The sequence below is a fragment of the Quercus lobata genome, chromosome 2 (assembly GCF_001633185.2).
Source record: "Quercus lobata isolate SW786 chromosome 2, ValleyOak3.0 Primary Assembly, whole genome shotgun sequence".
NCBI classification, from domain to species: domain Eukaryota; kingdom Viridiplantae; phylum Streptophyta; class Magnoliopsida; order Fagales; family Fagaceae; genus Quercus; species Quercus lobata.
Window position 1 is genome coordinate 22,198,405 of NC_044905.1, and position 21,908 is coordinate 22,220,312.

The following is a 21,908-nucleotide window of genomic DNA, read 5'->3' on the forward strand; positions in this document are numbered from 1 at the left end:
TTCATAGAGTATCCTTCTCCTTCTCCCGAGGCATTTGAGGACGAGGACAATGATGGTGACTTCGATGGTGATGATGATGATAAGGATGAGGATGCTTTTTCTTCCGGTGACAAGGAGATGACTGCTTCAGTGACTTGCCCTTTGTCATTTGTGACAAAAAGAGGGTGTGATTTTGGGTATGAGAGTAGTCATGTACTCAAAGGGAGAGTTAGTATAGGAGATTTTTGTTAGGGGGAGTGTTTTTTTTTTTTTTTTTTTTTTTTTTAAAGTGATGTAGTGAGGACTTTTTATATCTTTTCTCTTCTTTCTCTTTTAGATACATTATTTTTGTACATCGGTCTTGTGACTACTTAGTGGTAGCAAACCTTATATTTATTTGATATATATATTTGATGAGGTTGTTATTACATTTTTTCACCTATCTCTTCATGTGTTGTTTCTTTTCTCTCTTTATGCACATGCTTCTTATTTATTGTATGCAATCTTTTATATCTGTTTCACACTAAGATAACGTTATGAGTTTTGTTTAAAGTGTTTCAAAAATGTAGGTTGTCAAGGTCTTCCATGCCATGAACTCTCTTCTTGCAAAGTTTTTTAAGAGTTTGTGTTAGGATAGATTTTATTGTATTCAACAAATGAATATGAGTTGAGTAATTTATGACTTCTCTCATATTTTATTTGTTTGTTGTGGTTTTGTCACGGTTGCCAAAGAGAGAGATTGTTAGGACATATGTGGAACATGTTTAGAACATATATCATTTAAAATTGGCTAACCCTTTGACAAAACGCACTTTACTTGTAATTTGGTTGATCTAGGATGTGTTTAATACTTCAAGGAACAAGAATTTAAGTTCAAGTATTGAAACCATGCAAATATGTCCAAGAATTAAGTGAAGAAGTGTTGTTCTTTAAAACTTGACAGATATCTCGACAGATGTATCTATCGAGATATAAAATGTGAAGCTCGACAGCTGTATTTATCGAGAATTACAAAAATCAGTTTTTCAAATCTGATTTCACACATATCCATTTGTATTTATATAGGGTTTTTTTTTTTTACAACACTAGACATATATAAGGATTATTTTAAAGACCATCTCATTTGATGAAACTTGATGCAAAAGTTTTATGCAAGCATATTGTGACTGGAGACATATGCCTTAATTCATCTTTCTCTTGAAGAAGCTACTGCGTTTGTACATTGTAGGGTTTTGTAATCAAGAAACTTCTTGATTTTCATCGTGTGGATAAACTAAAGAACTTTGCGGCCAACATCCTTCTCAAGTTGGTGTATTAGTCACATGCTTGGATCCGTGCATCGATTGGTTAGTTACGTACTGGGAGCCGTGCATTGAAAAAGAGAGATTGTCATTACATTACAAGTCCAATTATGTATTGGGTTAAGGGTTCAAATGTAGGTTGGTATAAGGTACTGAGATTCCTTTACTTGTAACCGCTTGCTTTGATTATAGTGGATTCTCGGGAGTAGTGACCTTAAATTCACCTGGTGGGATTTTTATCTTGGTGATTTTCCCCATTCGTAAACAAATCACCCATGTCAAATTTAATTTCTGTTGCGTTTAGTTTATTTGGTGATTTGTTTGTGCTACCATACTTATTGCATGTAATTGAATCTAATCAATTAACTTGACTAATTAATTGCTTAATTTACCAAAAAGGTCAATACATTCTTGATCTATCATGTAGGTAGGGGGTAGTAGGTGGGAGTGGAGCTTCCTAGAAGCTTCATTAAATATCTCAAATCCCCAAAATATTCATTTATTTACAAAAGAGCTTAAATCTGAATTTTTAAAAAAAATAAACAGTCTAATCCCCTTTATTTATCTTTAAATCACAATATTAAATTCATAACATTGATATAGACGGTTAACAACACAATCAAGCAACAATCATTCTCTAACATCCGAAGTTACATTAATTCCACACATATACTCCTTTCAGAATTTCGAGCAAACTATATGTTGATTCAATCATTCTAACGATATGAAACGCAGAGGAGTTTTGGTCCATAAAAATGTTATATCCTGCATGTGATTCAGAATAAGTTCATAGATAAAACAGAATAAGTAACAAGAAGAAGGACAAGACGAACGAGAAGAAGAGGAACAACATACTTACTGGATATATTCGACATTAATTTTTGCTTTCGGAGAGTGTGAGATGGCTGCAAAAGCATTACTCGACATGAGGAGGGTAGAAGGGCACGGCGATTGTGGGCAGTAATCCACCACCTTAACATCAATGGTACCGTCCTTACATGGTTTGTTATTTCCACTTAAGCACCTCAGCCTATAACGCCTCCCACAAGCAGCACCATTATCCCACAATCCCTCACTCACTGCCACAAAAAGATTTCCCGGAGGGAACTGCTCTTGTTGATTTCCGTTGCACCTTGTAGCTGTATTAAGATATTCTAATGAGCATTTTAATTAGCTGTACTACAAAGCAAACTAGGCATTACGCGCATGCTTTGACCTAAAGGAAATGCAAAAAGTATTGCCTATTCAATACTCCTAAAAGTTTATCCCTGCGAGTTACCAAAAAGAAAAAAAATTTTAAGTTCTAAAATCTTTTCCCATTATGTACTACTTGAGATCGATGTATGGAGCATCAAGAGCCTAGTAACTTATTAGTGGCTTTATTTGCTCTTCTTTATGAGTGAACCAAAATTGAAGTCTCTCTCTTGTTATTGCAACTATCGAATTATATTATATGAAAAATATATATATGAGCAAAAACTGCGTAGTATACTTACGCATATATGGAGGACCATAAGAAGCAGCTGTGCATATGTCCCCAAGAACTCGGCTTATTAAGCCAAACACAATTGCCATGATCACCAAGTGCCTCATATATAATTAGCAAAGGAAAACATCAAATAAGTTTTGCTCTACAATACATTTGCTTCGTGTCAAATTTATATAGCTGGGATCTTACAATTAATTAAATAATTTTCCATGTACCTTTATAAATAGACCCCACCCTCTTTTGTTCAAAATATACTGATAATAATTGCTTTCTAAAAAGAATTATATTGAAGTAGTGAATCATTGCCCTCTTAGCTGTAAAATTGGCCACTCATCATAATGTCTCATTTGTTTAATTTGAAGGAGATTTAAAATCTGTGATTGACAGATCTGCAGTACCATTCTTCCATTATCCCAAATTTTCTATTGAAAGTTACGCCCTATTGCCCTTTACTTCTTTTTCTTTTTTTCTTTCTTTTCTTTTTACCTTTTTTTTCTTAGATAGAATTTTTATTCCACCTTAATTTAAGTGTAGATTGTTGGGTGCACTGCATCATGGTCTAGCTCACACTTTATCTTAGCTTATTAAATAAGCTTATTGAAAAATTGGCAAGAAGTCAGCAAAGCAAATTGAATTTGCTGGAGAAGCTTGTTCGAAAGAGAAGAATTGGGTTCATCTTTTCCTCTCTAATTATGTACAAAATTTCAACAGCATTTATGAAGGGATGTACAAAAGTCAAGCCACATAAATGAATATGTGATGTTAAACCTGTGAGACACGTTGGAAGGAAGAAAGAAAAGAAAAGGCAAAAGGCAAGGGTCATTCGACTAAAGGAGAGCTGAAGAAAAGAAATTGGTTGAAACAAAGTCAAGATAAGTTAGCTTGTATTTATTGTGACTTGATGTGGAGAGTATGAAAGGGAGAAAAGAAGGAAAAGATGAAGAAATAAAAGGAGAGGCCATTCGGCCATTTGAAAAAGTGAAGAGAAGAAGTGAAGTTCCAAAGTGTGAGGACTGGTGCAGTCTTGAAGACCTGCATGAGTGAGAGCAAGCAAAAGAGAAGAGAAAAATAGAGAGGGTAAGAGAAAATACACAGTGAAGAAGAGAACTGTGAGTGAAAAGAAAAAGAGAGTTTTTCTTTATTCAAATTGTATCTCTAAGTGTTGTAATCTCTACTTAATATAGTGAAATTATTCAGAATTTTTCCCGTGATTTTTCCCTTCAAGGAGAAAGGGTTTCCACATAAATCTTTGTGTTCTTGTATGGTTGTGCTTCTGCTATGCTTGCTGAAATTTATTCACAGTTATAAAGAATTTTTCCTAACATATATGTGTGTGAAGCTCTCTCTTAAAGACTTAAACTTCAGTCCTTACCCCCCACACCCGACAAACACTTATATTTGTAGAATGACCATTACACTAAGGGTGTGCGATGGTTTTACTTCTTCTTAAAAATCCCCATTTTACTTAGAAATTATGCTTTGTATTCAATGACCTTAATTAATTTGCTCACAACTTAGCTTATTAGGCTTCTTTTGTAAATGGGATGGGCCTGTAGTCATTTCTTCTTTTCTTAATTGGTTCTCTTACCCATTATTTAGAGATGGACATGGGTCCTCTCCCTCTCCTTTCTTTTAATATAATCCTTATTTATTTGTTTAAAAAAAATTATTTATACACTATTTTTCCTATCTCTTGCAAGGTCTCTAAAATATTAAATCAATAGAAACTCAACAAAATTGAAATCACAAATTGTTTAACAAAAATATTGTAAATGTGTAGCATGATCAACTTCCCCTAACAACTTGAGACTTTAATTTTTGTAAATCAATATCCTAAATGGTAGATTGTCAAAATTAGTCACCTAATCTCCCACATGACTACACACTAAATAATCTATATCTCTCTTAACACCAAAAATTAGATTACAACTTTACTTGTTCCATGCATTTCCTTTTCTTTCTTCTTCTTCTTCTTCTTTTTTTTTTTTTTTTTGAAACCAAGTAAAGAGATTTTTTTTTTTTTTTTTTAATACCAAGTAAAGAGGTTTAAACTGAACACATCACAAAATTAGGAGTTTGTCTTGCTGACACAGTGAGCATCATTTTTGTTTTTAATTTTTATGTTTGAATGATGATATTTGATTCACTATATGAAATTAATATTGGTTTTGTTAATATTAAATAAATTTTATTTAATTGATTTTTTGATTGTATAAGGACATACTTAAATTTATTCCTTAGGAGTTTGTGAGAGACTACAACCTCAGCCCACTAAAGGTTTCATTGGCCAAATCCATGTGAATGAGTGAAATCGCGTTATTGTCTCAAAATGGTAATTAGAATAATGCTACCGTTCCCCCTAAATGCAGGGTTTTACATTTGAAGTTGCCACTTATTTTAATTAAAGAAAAAATAATAATAATAAGAAACCCACAATGAAAAATAAATTAGACCTTTTATTAATTGAATTGAAAATTTACATTTGATAGAAAGATAAAAAGAAATACATTGCATTGGTCCTAAATACAGTCTAAGATTATACATGAGTTTGATTCCTAGTTACATTCTAGGCGCAAATACTATTTTACTCCTTACATTTTGGGGTCACAGTCAATTTAATCCCTACATTTTTGTAGTAGTCAATTTAATATCTGCTATTTTCAACTTACAATTAACTTGGTCTCTACCGTTAACTCACTAACAGAAAATACCTACGTGGCAAAATAGTTTGTGTTGTTGGCACACAATAGCTATAATAATAATATAAAATCATATAATTAAACATTAAAAGAGCCACCTAAGCATTTTAATGAAGAAAAAAAAAACCATATCAATTTTTATAAGGCGTAAATGCACTTTTAGTCCTTACATTTTGGCTTTTTTCTATTTTGGTCCTTATATTTTTATTTTACCACTTTTAGTCTCTAAACTAATTAACGCGTGACATTTAAATCCTTATCGTCACCCAACTAACAGAAAAAACTGACGTGACTGACAGCAGAATTTAAAATATTATTAAAAATCCATCTAGTACTTATCCCTCATGCCACATGAGCTTGCCGCCCTTTTAGTTCACACTAATTTATATATAAAAAAAGCCACGTCGGATAAAATAAAAAAAAATTATAACCTTCTTATTTTTTAAAAAAGAAAAGAAAAGAATTAAATTAATTTTGTTTCTTCTCTTTTTTTTTTGGGAAGAATATGAAGAACCCAGAAACTTCTAACCCGTCAATCCCTCCAACCTTCAAAAATTTAAAACACCTTCAACAAACCCAAAGTCCTTACATAATTAGAATCTCTCATGCTCATTACAAACCCAAATTTACCCAAAATAACAATTGGAATCTCTCAAGCTCTCTCTCTACGGGCTGACTGAAGGTGGGCACTCTCTTTAAATCCATTACTGAAATGACGAAGCCTTTGGTGGTGAGGTTTGTGAAGTCGGGTGTCATGGGTTTGATCTGGGTTTGAGATAGAAAGAGGCTGAGATTGACTTGATCTGGGTTGGAGAGATGCTGTGATCAGTTGCTAACGGCGGTATGGCCGGCGACAGCGCGACGCAGGGCTAGTGACAGTGAAGCTCGGTGGTGGAGTCGAATTTGATCGGTCCGATCTCGAAGATTTTTCGATGCGAGACGTCTCGGTCTGCCACGTGGCGAATGTGGTGAGAGAAGGGAGGGACCTTGAGAGCTGTGGTGGAGGTCACTGTTCAATGGAGGTCTAGGTTTGGAGGTTTCAGATTGTTAGGTTTTGCTGATGGGTTTCGGATCTGGGATTCGAGTTTGGTTGTTCAAATCTATGATTTGGCGGTTTCGGATCTAGTTTGGGTTGGGTTTTGTGTTTGGTTTCTCTGGTTCAACACTTCAGCATTTCGATTTTGCTTCCACTAGAATTGATTACTCATACCTTTGGTTTAGGATTTGGGTTTAGTTATTGGGTTTTCTTCATTTGAGCTTGTTTGTACTAGGAGTTTGTGTAGATGGAGGTAAGCGAATTGGGTTGTTGCTGGTTTTGCTGAAGATGGATTGATGGGTTTGTGTCTGTATTCTTACTGGATTTGTCTGCATTTGTGTTTGTGGTTGTGCTCTTGCTTAATCTTGTGTTTCTTTTCTAAGAAAAAAAAAAAAAAAAAGAGAAAATGTCAAATTAAGGAAAATGTTCTTATTCTTAAATCTGGATTTGTGATCTTATTGGTCTTAAATTTTAAGGCACTCTTACATCTCAATTCATGTGATTTTTTGTTTTTAAATTTTTTTATTTAGTTAAAATTAATAAATTATTATTTTTAATTTAAATGCTAATATGATATTTTTTAATGTTAAAATAGATTTTTTTTTAATTATTATTTTAATGAGTCGTTAGTCACATCAATTTTTTATGTTAATTAGGTGATAGTAAGGACTTAAATATCACGTATTAATTAGTTTAGAGACTAAAAATTATAAAATAAAAATGTAAAAACCAAAATAAAAATAAAAAAAATCAAAATGTAGAGATTAAAAATGTATTTATGTTTTTTTATAAAATATATGAAAAAATTAATTGAAAGAAAAAATTAAAGAAAATGAATTTTTAAAAATCCTTAATTTCTTTTATTTTCTTTGGTATTCTTCCACTTTCTTAAGTACCATTGCCCAGCAAGAAACACAACAATATATCTGTGATTTGCACTGTGCACACACACTAAAAACAATAGACTGAAGACAATAGGATAACAAAAATTGTTTTTCTCTAGTTCACACTTTGCCCACATGGGAATCCCGCTGTTCTAACTCAAAACGCCGCTGTCACCACCACCATGCTACCACGACAACCACCACCATCAGATCACAGTAGCACCCAACACATCCTGGCTCCGTTTGCATCAGATCAGCCAAAACAATAGTAGAGAGGACTATATGCGGCTGCTGTGTTGTGAGGAGGGCTAAGGCGTTGAAGAAGAAGAAGATTGTATTAATAATCTATATTATTCTAGCTGAATGTACCCATCAGCCATTGTTAGTTGATTTTGCTAATAAATGCTTGCTAATAAATGCTCAATTAGCTTCTTCTATATATATGACAAAGAAAAATATATGCTTCTTGTTTGGATCTGTGTATGATTTTGATAACGGTGTGAATGTTTGATTAGTGTCTAGTTTCAGATTATTTTGTTGTTTTCTGGGTAATGTGTTCAGCAGCTAAGAAAGTGCGAGAATACAAATAGATATTTAGATTTTTTTTTTTTTTAATTTCTTTCAATTAATTTTTTCAGAATTTTTTTTTCAATTTGACATGGCTTTTTATTTTTCATTAATATGTTTAGGTGGCTTTTTTAATGTTAATTACATGATTTTATATTGTTATTATAATTATGTGTGCGCCAACAATGTAAATTGTTTTACCACATAGGCATTTTCCGTTAATGGGTTAACGGTAAGAACCAAATTAATTGCAAGTTGAAAATAACAGTGACCGCTACTAAAATATAAGGACCAAATTAACCGTGACCCTAAAATGTAAAGACCAAAATAGTATTTTCACCTACATTCTAAAACATGAAAATTACATGGATAAAGCTAGATCTATGAACCATTGATCTAAGATCAGAAGTCAAGTTACAAAGTAAGAACATTCACCTTGTCCGATGGACCGATCTTCAAGAATGCAGCAGCCATGGATTCATGTCATGCAATCAAAACATCCAAACATGTCAAAGAAATAAGAAAATAGCTTGTTATTGTGTGAAAACAAATAGAATGATTAGGGTTTTTGGAAGAGAGAGAGAGTTTTAAGCATGTGAGTTTATTTCATATACCCTAGGTAAATCTAGCATGTTCGAAGGTTCATCCCCTATCATCAATCACAAACAACATAGTATATCATAGATCTAAATTTCTAGGATCTAAACTACTCGGTTATAAGTTTATACCCTCATGCGATATTGGATTTCAAGGGTGGCTTTGAACATTCTTGAGGCTTAAATTGTGTGCAACATGTTCTTCCTTCAAGCTTAGAATTTAGGTAGCACTTTGAGTTGATTTGATTCCTTAATTTAGATCAAGGCTATTGGATGGGATGGGTGGCACCTCCTTGGACTGTATCTTGGATGGACTGCACCTCATTGGATTAGATTGGATAAAACCTCCTTTTGTTTTTTTAGTTTTCTTGCTCTTCGTGTTCTTCAAAATTTTGGGCAGAGTGGTAGCAAATCATCGAATTAGGAAGCAATCTTTGATTTGGTTACTATTGAGAAGCTCATGAATTGATTGAAATGATTAGCAACCACCTTTGTGGCTTTCTCCAAGAACTTTCAAAGGATTTCAATGTGCTTTGTGAATAAAGGGGTCTCCTCAATTTATAGAAGGAATAGAAGGCCTTGGGGAAGAGTTAGGACTGTGCAATATAAGTTGGAATTAAAAAAAAAAATTGCATGAAAAACAAATTTGGCGGGAACTTGGGCTTTGAATTCGGCCTCTAAGTGCCAATAGGCACTCGGCGCCCTCATCCAAGTGCTGATTCGGCACTTGGACCCAGTTTTCGCCTCTATTGTTAATTCAAGTTTTGACAAATATTTTTCCCTTGTAGATGAGTATTTAAACTAATTTTTTTACTTTAATCCTAAATTTTATCCTCATAAAGCATTAGCATTAGGGGTTGTAAACCCACCCCCCCCCCCCCCCCCCAAATTGTTATTTTATAACCCACAAACACTAAGACTCACCTTTACTCGGGCTTATAAGAGCACCCACAACAGATGTTGCAAAAAAAATATATCATTTTACTACACCAAAAGCCTACTTTATTATTTTATCACATTATTTTACAATATCTCATTTATCAGATATTCTATCATTCAATTTTATACATTAAAATAATATTTACTACACATTAAAATAATATATTATCTCCTCCTTGTCATCACCATCAATAACAACAACGACACATCAACCACTGCCACAACAACACCGACCAGCCACCACCAGCACAACCACCACTTCGCCACTACGCATGCCCAGCAAGGTAGCAACCACCACCACCCCACCATCACACACATCCCAGCAAGGTAGAAACCACCAACAAAACAGGGGAAAAAAAAAAAACCAATCATCAAGCACAACCACCACCTAAATGCCAAACCACCACTGATTCAGCACCAATTCAAATAAACAAATAGCCACCAATTCAAACAGACGAACACAGCCATCGATTCATCATTTCATCAAACAAACACCAACAACAACCTTCACCGATCTAGCCACCGTTTCAAACAGACAAACACCAACAATAACCATCACCGATCCAGCCACCAAGTAACCACAAAACCACAAACCAATCAAAACCCACTCACCTCTGCCGTGAGTCTATGACCCACCTCGCCACAACCCAGGTTGCCACGACCCACCTCACAACGACCCACCTCACCGCGACCCACCACGCCACCATACCCACGACCCACACCGTCACCTGACCCACACATAGAGCCCACGCCAGAATATACCCAGATCGGAACCCATCCTTCACTAGAGAGAGGGCGATTAGACAGAGAAGGAGGAGAGAGAGCAGGATCCGGAGAAGTGATAAAGTGGCTCAAAGTGGGATGAGAGGAAGGAGAAAAGAGGATGGGCACTAACAGAGATGGAGTGGCGGAGAAAGAAAAAAGAAAAAGAAAGAGAGAGAAGAAAGAAAGTCAAGAAGGATGAGAGAGAATGAAGAAAAAACTTTCTTTTTTTTAGCATTCTCATCCATACCATTGCAAAATGCAACGGTACTGTTCATATGTGGCAAAAATTATGAGATTTAGAACATCTGATAAAGGGGGTTTTTTGGTGTTTGGGGTGCCAAATATTTGACATCTAGTGTGGATGCTCTAAACCTAAAAAATTTTACAACTCTCCTACAATGATCTCTTACTTCTAGAACTCACTGTTCATGTGCTCTAAACATAAATTCTTATAATTTATTCAAATCTCTCTTTCTATCTGTCTCTCTTTCTCTCTCTCTCTCTCTCTCTCTCTCTCTCTCTCTCTCTCTCTCTCTCTCCTCCGTTGCTTTAGTTCTCTCTCTTGACCTCTGTTGCTTCTCTCTCTTGGCCAAACAAAAATCTCTCTCTAGTAGGTGCTGGCAGCTTTGAGGACAAAAGGTGAAGGCGTGGTGGGCTTGAATCAGTGGTTAAAGGTGTAAATAGGCTTGTTACTAGGGGTTTGTTTGATTTTCGATTGCTGGGGGTTTTGTGGGTCATTTGGTTGACAGAGGTGGTGGTGGTAATAGGTTGGGGTTTTGTGGATCATTTAATTAGGTTGTGGGTTTTATTGTGTGGTGGTGTTGGGTGGCTGTGGCAATGGTGGGTTTGATGAGTGTAGGTGTAGGTGTGGCTAGGTTTGTGACTGATGTGGTGGTGGTGGTGGTGGTGGGGGGTTGCTATGGTGGTAGGGGTGGGTTTCACATTGGGTTAGCTGTTGTGGCAGTGGATTTTTGCTGTGGGTCAAGTTCAAGGTAGTGGTAGAGGGTTGTTGTGGTGGTGGGGGTGGGTTTCACTATGGGTTTGCGATGGTGGCTTGTTTCCTGCAATTTGTTTTAGTTTCTGTTGCTGGGGGGTTTTGGGTTTGTTCACGGTGATGATGGTGGTGGTAGGTGGTTTTTGGGTTTTATTTGGGTATTGGCTCACAGTGGGCTTGCTACTTGGTTCTTGGGTCACGGTGGGTTTGTTGTGATGGTGGGTTTGCTGCTTTGTTCTTGGTTGGTTTTTTTTTTTTTTTTTTAATTGGCTGGGTTGGTGATGGTTAAATAATGGGTTTTGGTGTGGTGTTGCCTTTGTCATTGGTGGCGGTATGGTTGAGAGAATGAGGCAGTGATAGAAAGTGACAGAAATTAGAGATAGAAGAGAGATAGATAATTTTAAATTATTTTATTGTATAATTTATATTATTTTAATGTGTTGTATGTTAAAATAAAATTTGGAATGTTGGATGTATTGTAAAATGGTATTGTATAATAGATAAATTAGCTTTTAAGAGTGTAAAATGGGATATTATTTAGAAGTCTAGATGCTAATGCTCTTTTAAAGTCCAAATTCATTTTGTAGAATATTATTCACTTTTAAACACATAATTAATTAGATATAATTTATAGTTTTGTTAATCTCATGGACTTTATAATTATCTCACACTCTTAAAGTTTATTGCATGCATGCATTCTTACAATGATTTTCATGAAAGTCCTATCAATTTATGCCATGCAATCAATTATTTTTAATCTTTTTACATACCAATTATAATTGATTAGTGATAATCACGTGTTTAACCTTGATTCACTGAAAATTGCAAGTTAACCATCAAAACTTTATCCAATTATAACTTTTGATCCGCAAGCCGGATTTGTGTGTGCTCGATATATCATTTTGATAGTTACAACTTACAACTTCAAGATTTAAAAATGATGCATTAAAAGATCATACAGTCAAAATTATGATTTTTCCCTTAAGTTGCAAAATGATCAAAAACTCTGTTTGTTTCGTTAAAAAACTTTTAGTAAAAATAACTTTTCACATTTTTCAGTGTTTGATAGGAAAAAAAAAAAACTAGAATCGCCAAAAAATAGATTGTTATGCTAACTCAAACTCATATTTTTACAATTTAAACCACTTTACACACTTTTTCACCCACACAAATTTCAAAAAATTATAAAAAAAAACTACAAAAATCTCATCTCAAACTGCTCTACCGAACAACCCCTCTAGAGTATCTACAACCTCAAGAGTCAAGAGCCGCCTAAAAATTTAATAAGGTATTAGTTGTGGATTCTATCGTTCTTTTAGTAATTATTAATTAAATCACAAAAAGTAATGATACTGCCACTTTTTAGATGGAACACGTAAGAACACTTTTATATTCAAATGCTCTACCACTTTCTAGCTAGCTAGGTTTTATTTTTTAAGATGACATGCTTAGCATTAGTATCAGGAAATGCTACTCTATCCTATTTTACTATTTCAAAAAGTTACTTTATCAATTATACTATACTATTTTACAACACACCTAAAATCCCAAAATTCTATTTTAGCATACTACACATTAAAATAATAAAAAGTAAAATAAAAATAATATAAAAATATTCTCACTACAACCATGACTCAGTAAGCCAAAATATCTGCCGGCGATTTGTACTTATTGTGATTAACTAATTTTGTCGGTGATTTATTACTCTCTTTTTGCTTTTCTTTTTTTGCAAGTCCAAAATCGATGATTTTGATTTTCCCATTGTCAAACATGAGGATATTCTGAAGCTTCAAGTCATAGTGAACAAACCCTTTAATCAAATAGAAGAAGCCAACAAGATTTGTAACCCTCCACAACCAAATCTGTCTCACTCCCTGTCTCTGCTATCTCGGATTCTCTCTCTCATCTCAACCATGGCCAAACCCATGGTCTTGTTGGTTTCTAGGGGTGACAAAACCATCATCGATCTCCGTAACCCATGCCAATCTCCACCAAACCCATCACCAATCTCCGACCCAAACACTAGCGATCTCCAACCCAAATACTGGCGATCTTCCTTTAAGCACTGATCATAGCACCAAAAAAAAAAAAAGAGAGAAGGAGAGAGCAGATGGAGAAACAAAGAAGGAAGAGAGAGAAGAGAATTGAAATAATGAGATAGAGGAGAGAGAAATTTCGGGGGAAAAATGTGGAATAAAATATTATTATTATTTTTAGAATACTGCTACTGTAGCAGTATTGCAAAAAAATTTGCAATAGTTGGGTTTAGAATTCCCTAATGCAGAGCACTTTGGAGCTTAAAATGCCAAAATTCTTCTTACATTTAGCATTAACATTCTCCAATGTTGATGCTAGAGCATTCACATTAAAGATGTGAAAAATGCTAAATCATAATTTTAGCTCTTATCCCTGTAAAATATCATCCACATCAAGTATGCTATTCTTAAAATTTTTGACATCTTTGTTACAGTAGAGTGTCATCTTTGACACCCTACTGTAGCAAGTTGCTGGAATTTTTTACTATATTTTTTCTTTTTCTCTCTCTCTCTTATTGGATAAAAAAAAGGAATTATAAATAGTAAATAAATAATATTTTAATGAACTGTGGTAAAAAAATAAATAAAACTTTTAATGTTGAGTGTATTATAAAGTAAAGTGTTAAAATAGATGAAGTAATGTTTTGAGATGCTAAATGCTATATTTTTTGACATGTTTGATGAGAATGCTCTACATGTGCATTTTTTTGTTAAAAGGCTTTATTCTATCCAATGCGTTATAGGAAGCCGCCATGCCCTGCATGAATATTCATGTGAAAATTTACTAGTCCAACCTAGTTAAGTAATCTAGTCATAACATTATGTATTAATTATTTACTGATTATTATCCTTTTCTTACCCCCTAAATCTTGTTTCACACTTTTTCTTGTACATTTATACATATTTCTTATAAAATTTTGTTTTAAAAACATAATTTTACAATTAATTCACGTGACAGTGTATGTTTGATAAATATACAATAGCCCGTACATAATAATCACTGCTCTTAATTTTACATGATTGATCACGAGTGAGACATAACTTTTTAACTTTTCGAAGCCATGGGTTTATCATGTAATTTAGGAGAGGTTTGTGATCGTTAGGCCGATGCATGCAATGATCACAGAGCAATCCATTGTTTTTTGGATAAGTTTAGCAATCCATTCTTTCATTCACCATAGTTAAGTTGGAAACGTGGCTGATTCTCACGGTCTAGAAGAAAAGATTGGCAATGTGGCTTAGGCCCAAAAACGGAGAAAAAGCTTTACAAGGGCCCAAAAGCACAGAGCGATCCATTCTTTTTTTGGAAATAGGTAACTAAGCTCATGAAAGCCATCATCAGTTTTGATGGTCCTATTTCTTTGGATCCTCTGTCCATACTAATAGCGTCAAATATATCTTTCGGTGATTGGAGAACAGATACATCTTCCAAACCTAATGCAGTTAGCGGGCCGATAACATTACAACTCTTAAGTTCTCATAAGATCCATAAGATTTTGCGTTCCCAATGTCTAGCCAGCTTCTTGTAATTAGCTTATGTATTGGACAAGGACTACTCACATCAGGTGCTCAAAGAAGTTTGAACACCTACGATAGAAAAATTAATAAAAATAAAAAGAAGAGTGGACCCATCACTTAATGACCCTCTAAAGTTGAACAACAACAAAATTTAACTTGGGCCTGTGAAGGCTGAAAGTGTCCGGTCTATTGGCCCAATCAGATCTCTCCTATTGTCTTTCTCTACCAAACTCAAAACCCATTTTCGGCCTTTTAGTATTGTGTGTACGCAGTGTGTGATAGTATCAATAGACACTGCCTCACACACACATACATAAAACTCAAAGAAAATAAATTTTTATAGGTTTACACTTTACATTGTACTAGTAAGGTAAACTTACATTATAAACACACAAATTATGATAAATATTGTATACATTTTCCCAAAAAAAAAAAAAAAAAAATTTGTACAGAATGATGAATATTCCTATATTCCATTGCATACTAGTTTGAAATGTGTGTGGGTTCTTTTTTTTAGCACACAGGAAATAAAGATCCTGGGCCCAATACTTATTGTTTTAAGAGACTGGATTTGGTTCATCACAACTAAATTGGGCTGATTTCGAACTAGGTGGTGCACAAAGCACGAATCCTACAACACATACATGCTAACAGGCAAGAAATATATGCATTGAACAACAAGAAACAGTAAAAGAACGAAATTGATCAAGAACGAACAAGAAATAAAGCATTAGGGATCTTAAAATAATGCAAAATACTTTATTACTTTCTTAATTGTGCAATACACTATGCTCACTAAGACGTGTTACAATGTCCAAATAAGTTCAAAAAACACAGACTTAGATGGCTCTTCAGGCCTCAAAGACTTGCAAAGTTTGAATCTCTTTGAATCTAAGTGTGTTCTCTAGTGGTTGTTTGAGGATACCAGGCGGTATTTCCCTATTTTTTCTCCCTTTTTTTGAATTCTAACAAAGTTTTCTTAGTGATTTTTACTCTAATTCACTATTGTTGAATGTCTTTCACTGTTAGCTACTTCCCCTTTTATAGTGCCATCCCAGGATTTTTAGGATACCATTGATTCTCTCTATTTGCTCTTCAGGGTACCAAAACCAATGTTGTGTCAGCAAAATTGGTGGTTGGTCCCTTCCTCATTTTTTATTATTTCCTCCTTTTGAGATTTTCTCTTCAAAAGACTCTAGTTGACCTTCCCGTTCTGGGGTGTCCTAGAGAGCTGACATTTGGTCTTTCTTCTTTCAAAACTTCTAGATTCCACCTTTTCAGACCTAACTCTTAGCTGCTTTTCCTTTTGTCATTTTTTCCAAATGAGCTGATTCCTTCTTACCAGGCTAAAAGATCCCCAGCCACATTCCCTTATGATTCTTCTTCCTAGGTTCCCCGAGGTACCAGACCTTTACTCATGAGTTATTGGTTCTTAAGCCTTCTGACCCCTTTCTACATCATTGGGTGGCTGATAGGGAAATATCTATTCTATTTCTTTGTGTTTCTTGGTATCCACCCTGAACTTTCTTAATCCCAACCTGGATTTGCTGCATGTCCCGAGGATCTCAGACTCCTAGAAATTCCCTAGTATCCTAGCCTAGTTATTTTCCCGGGCTCCCCAGCGATTTTCTGACCTTTGAGGGCTAGGGTGGGCTTTTTTCCTTCCTTTATTTTATAGGGCTGAAACTTGCCCACTCATGGATTTGGGTCTTTCCTTATGGACCCTTAATGGGTTTGGACCTCTCCTTTTTCTTATTGGAAGCTCAAATGCTTTATTTTTCCTAGGTTTCAATCATTTGCTTTGTTTTGGGCCTTGGTATAACATTGTGATTTTTTGGACCTCAACAACATGTCAAAGAAATGAGATTTTAAAGATACATGTCAACAAATTACACTACTCAACGTGAGAGAAGATCACTAAAATGTGCTCGTTTTCGGTTTACTCTTTTTTATCTGCTGTCTAGTGGAACTTGAGAAATGACTCTCGTTCTTTTTCTTGTGCTTAAATTCATAGGCCAAAAGTGCTCAAATCTGCAATTGGAGTAATTTTCTTCCAGATAATTATTATTCAACGGAGCACTGTCCAACCATGCTAAACAAGGTATGAAAGGAATGTACTCGTGCACTCCTTCCTCAGAATCTAGAATAACTCCGATCTTCTTCCATTCTTTCAACCTCATTATACAAATGAATTTCTTTCACTACTCCTTGGCTCTGCAAAACAATCAACAAAAAAGATTGGAGAAAACTCTCTCCTTCGTGGCCAAGAATTTATTTCAATCATAACATGCCCCCAAGAATTTTCATCTAGGTAATCATGGAGCACCAAAATGACCACCTCTGTCAATGAAATATATAGGCTCACTTGGTATCCTATATATTTCAATGACACAGATGGTCATTTTGGTGCTCCATGATTACCTATAAAATTCTTGGGGGCATGTTATAATCGAAATAAATTCTTGGCCACAAAAGAAAGCATTTTCTCCCATCTTTTTTGATGAGGATTTGATTGTTTTGCAGAGCCAAGGAGAAGAGAAAGAAATTCATTTGTATAATATGGAGGGCACGAGTACATTCCTTTCAGACCTTGTTTAGCATGGTTGGACGACAGTGCCCCATTGAATAATGGAGTAATTATCTAGAAGAAAATTACTCCAATAGCGGATTTGAACACTTTTGGCCTATGTATTTAATTTCTCAAAAAAAGAAAAAGAAAAAGAAAAAGAAAAAGAACCAGAGCCATTTCTCAGGTGCCATCAGAGAGTAGATCAAAAAGGGTAAATCCGAAAACCTGTAAGTTTTAGTGATCTTCTCTAAGGTTGAGTAGTGTAATATGTTGATACGTGTCTTAAAAATCTCATTTTGTTACATGTCAAACTAGTATGCAATGAAAATGAGGAATATTGCATTATTCTGTGCAAGTTTGAATTAAATTTGTTCTTTTCCTTTTGTTTTGTGTGTGCTGTTTTAAGGTATAATAACTTAAAAAAAAAAATAAAAAAGTTAAGCTGAACCTCTTTTTATATATAAATATTAATTAAATAATATAAAAAATATTATAACTAGTATAATGTATTGATAAGTGTGATCGTATGTTATATAGGGTACTTGACAATCAAGTATGGGTACTCAACAATCAAGTCAAAGTCATACAAAGAAGGATAGTGCTAGTGGAAGCAAGAATGACAAGGCAAAGGCCAAGGCCTAGTGCTAGTGAGAAGAAAACTAACCTTTTGGTTTGATATTTTGTTTAGTTTGATATTTTGTTTAGTGATACCTGTCCTTTAAGGATAGCGATGGGCCAGTAATTTTTATATATACTGTTGTAAAAGTGTAATTATTGATTTATTGAATGCCGTAATTCATGGTAGCTGAGGAGAACAATTTACTATTTGTAAAGTTTTTGATTTGGTATTTAATCTCTTAATGTAATATTGAAGTGATCGAATAAATTAATATTATCTATATTAGTTGAGGGAAATGATAGTCTCCAATTTATACAACTTGTAGTGACTTAGTACAAGCCATGAATTTATATAACTTGTAGTGATGGGCCAATACACATTTTTTAAAGCTTAATGTATGAATCGAAGGGATCAAATAAGGTAATTTTGACTTGTGCATAGGTTAATTGAAAAAAGGCCACAAAGTATTGTAATTAGAGTAATTGGGCATATATATATATATATATATTTTTTTTTTTTTTTTTTTTTTGAGAAAGAGTAATTGGGCATATGAACCATTGTAACTATGGATTGTTACATTAGTACTTTCAGCTATAAACTTTCTCTTGAACTCATAGAATGCCATTAATTTCATATAAGTTGAACATTACATATATATTTCTAAGATTGAGTCTAGATCCTCAAATTTTCTCATAAATTTTTTCACAATTACTTAATTGGTTTGTGCTTAAAGAACTAAAATAAAACACAATAACAACAATTGACTGAGTTGGTGGCTTTGGTGGATTGGGTAGAGTTGGTGGTGGATTGGGTAGAGTCTGTTGTGGAAAAATTTTCATTTGATCAAAACTAGTTTTGAGTATGCTATATAGTTGTTTGATGAAATGCCTGAAAGAGATACAGCCAGCATTCTAATAGGTTTTGGTTGCTTGCCGTGATTTTAGATGGGTTTGCAATTTCTTGATGATAATTTTAGGGGTTGGGGTTTATGTGAGCTTGATTGTTTCGTATAAATTAATGGAAATTGCAAATGAAACAAACATTAAATTTGGAACTTGAAATTACAGTAAAAAAAAAAATTTAGCTACAAAATTAGTTGCAATTTTAATCTACAACCTTATTCAATTTTTTTTTTTATTAGATGTGAATTTTGAAAAATCCTTCATTGAATTACAATTTCTTCTTATATCCTTCATACTTGCAAAATTTCTAGAAAATTAAAGATCAATGCCTATCTCATTAATAAATTGTTTTAATTGCAAGTTTTTGTAGTTTAAAATTATGCATTTAAAAAAAAAATGTTACAAATCATATAGTAAATAATATTCGATTAACACAAAATTTGACATATGTATTAAGAGTATAAAAAAATGCAACTCAACGATTATATTTTCAAAATATGTAATAATGTTTATTTTATCAAGGTTGTAATCTTAAGCAACAACAAAATTTGTAGCTAAAATTTGTCAATTACAGTGTGTATATATATATATATATATATATATCATATGAGGTGATTTTGTTCTCTAGTATGGCATCAGGTCATTCTGTTAATGAATTGCAAAAGAAAATTTGAAAAAGCAATGGTTAGATTCTTGTTCGTATTGGCAATCTAAAGAGCTTAGTGGTTAGATTATTGTTCGTATTGACAATCTAAAGAGCTTAACACAATCTTTCGCCTGGCGGAAAATAGGCTAACTGGAAATAATAATCCAGAGAGCCTCTCTGATTGCCAGGAACTTCAGTCACTTGATCTCTGTCTTATAACAATTTGTTTGATCCAATATCAAAGCAGATATTTGCATTGAAAAATCTTACAAAGGTGTTGCTACTTTGAGTACTTTCCAATAATCTCCTTGGCTTTGATATAGGTTAATACTCAGTAGCAATAGGCTCGGGGCACTATTCCATCGGAGATTGAAAACTTAAAAAGTTTGAATTCTTTCATGACATGTGACACAAAGTTTTCCTTTATTGAATTTGGTGGTGCAAAGTATTAGGTTTAGGGTGTTCATTTGTTTCGTTTTGATTTCTAAGTTGTGAATAATCCTTTTTTTTTTTTTTTTTTTTTTTTTTTTTGGTTGCGTAGAATTTTCAACTGGGTGGTGTTAGGATGAAGAGAAAGGTACCTTACGTTCTGAGGACTACGATACGAAAAGTGAAAGAAACCATGAACAGATTAGAGAGCCAACAAATTTGGGATCAGATATGATGGAAGTGATGATTTGATAAAAACGCTTACTTACCAATAAAATGATATATTAATTACAATAAAAATATAAATATAAAAAAAACAATGTCAAACTGAGGTACAGAAATCTCGCTCTTTTTAAGAAGATTCAAGCCCTCTGCATTTGGCAAAGCCTAGAAACTGATGCAGCAGAAATTCCACCAAAACTCGTTATATAGCTCGGACCAACTCTGCATAAGTAGTTGAACTCAAAACTCCACCAAAATAAACACCTTTCTTTGGCCTGAAATCTCTCAAGTATTTAGGAGTATTATTAAATTCAAGCTCTCACACAATACTATTTACTTTAACTATTTATCTTCATTCACTCTTGATATGAAATTAGTCCGTAGCATAGCCATACATATAGTCTTTTAATCCTTCTCATAACCTACATGTTATTTATTATTTTTGATAACTCTTCTAAATTTATTTAATTTAACTTACATACATATTAACTATTTCTTTAACAAATTCCATGATAACTCATCCCTTATTAATCTTCAGTTGGTTTAAGATTTTACGTAATTTTAATTTAAAATGCACTAACAAGTTTGATAGGCAAACGTAAAAGGATTTCAGGAAGGAGATCGACAGATATTGTGGCCATGTCCAAGGTTAAGAAGAATAGGAACTAATTGGGTTTTTTGAGAACAGAAGAGACAGAATGAGGAACGAGGTTGCTTGTTTTATTTGGGAACGATATTTATGATGTAGGATTGGATTTTTATCCTTTATTTTAGTAAAAAAGAGTCAACCATTTTTATTAAACTTATTTTTTTGTTCAAATAAATCTAAAATTATGTAAAAGTACAATTATATTTATCCAATGTTGAATTTGGATATTAATAAATTAGTTTATTTCTAAGAATATATAATAAGTCAAGAACCACAACTTTTCTTTTCTTTTTTTCTTTTCTTTTTTTTTAGAAAGAACCACAACTGTTCTCATAAATCTTTTCACAACTATTTAGTAAGTTATTAATGAAAGATGATACAGTGATTTTTTATTATATAATTCGGTAATTGGAAAATGGGGGATTTGAACCCTAAACATCTTAGTTGGAAATATTAAGAGGTGCTAGTTAAATTACAAGACTCTTATCAAATACTAACAAAGAAGTGTTATTAACACGACAATGTGAAAATCAATAACAATATATCATCCAAACCACATAATTAGACTAGTAGTATGTTGATTCAAAGAGAGAGAGAGAGAGAGAGAGAGAGAGAGAGAGAGAGAGAGAGAGAGAGACTAGTAGCATGCCTATGCAATGTTATGTTCATTGTAGACACCCAGCCAATATAACTTAAGTCTTTATTCCCAATAATAACAAACAAGGGACCCATTACTAATATTATGGCCAAACAATACATAAAAATTCAAAAAATTTCAAATTATTAATTAAATAAAAAGGTCTAATTATGCATACAAGGTAAGAAGTTGGTAGAGTTGTTTATCTAAAATTCTTCTCAAAATCAAGAGCAAAGTTGATCCTATATCATTGTGCAATTTTTGCACTCCGATTGCTAACTATAAAAAGTGCGATGATCCCCTGTTAAAAACACGACCAAGTATCAAGAGAAATACTCATAAAAATCACTATCATAATATTTTAGACTAAATGGAGTTTTTCCATTAAAAACGAAGGATTCTTTTGAATATTATACTTTCTTTTTCTTCGCC

At 33.6% G+C, this 21,908-nt stretch overlaps 1 protein-coding gene across 1 annotated transcript; it reads right to left on the bottom strand.

Annotated features, from left to right (window-relative positions):
- Nucleotides 1-1,847: 1,847 nt before the first annotated feature.
- LOC115977913 (EG45-like domain containing protein 2) lies at nucleotides 1,848-2,892 on the bottom strand. Its single transcript, XM_031099944.1, has 3 exons — nucleotides 2,777-2,892; nucleotides 2,140-2,419; nucleotides 1,848-2,045 (listed from the first exon to the last, which is right to left on the bottom strand). Exons 1-3 carry the CDS (start codon nucleotides 2,871-2,873, stop codon nucleotides 2,039-2,041), a joined length of 384 nt encoding a protein of 127 aa, XP_030955804.1. The 5' UTR covers nucleotides 2,874-2,892; the 3' UTR covers nucleotides 1,848-2,038.
- Nucleotides 2,893-21,908: the final 19,016 nt, after the last annotated feature.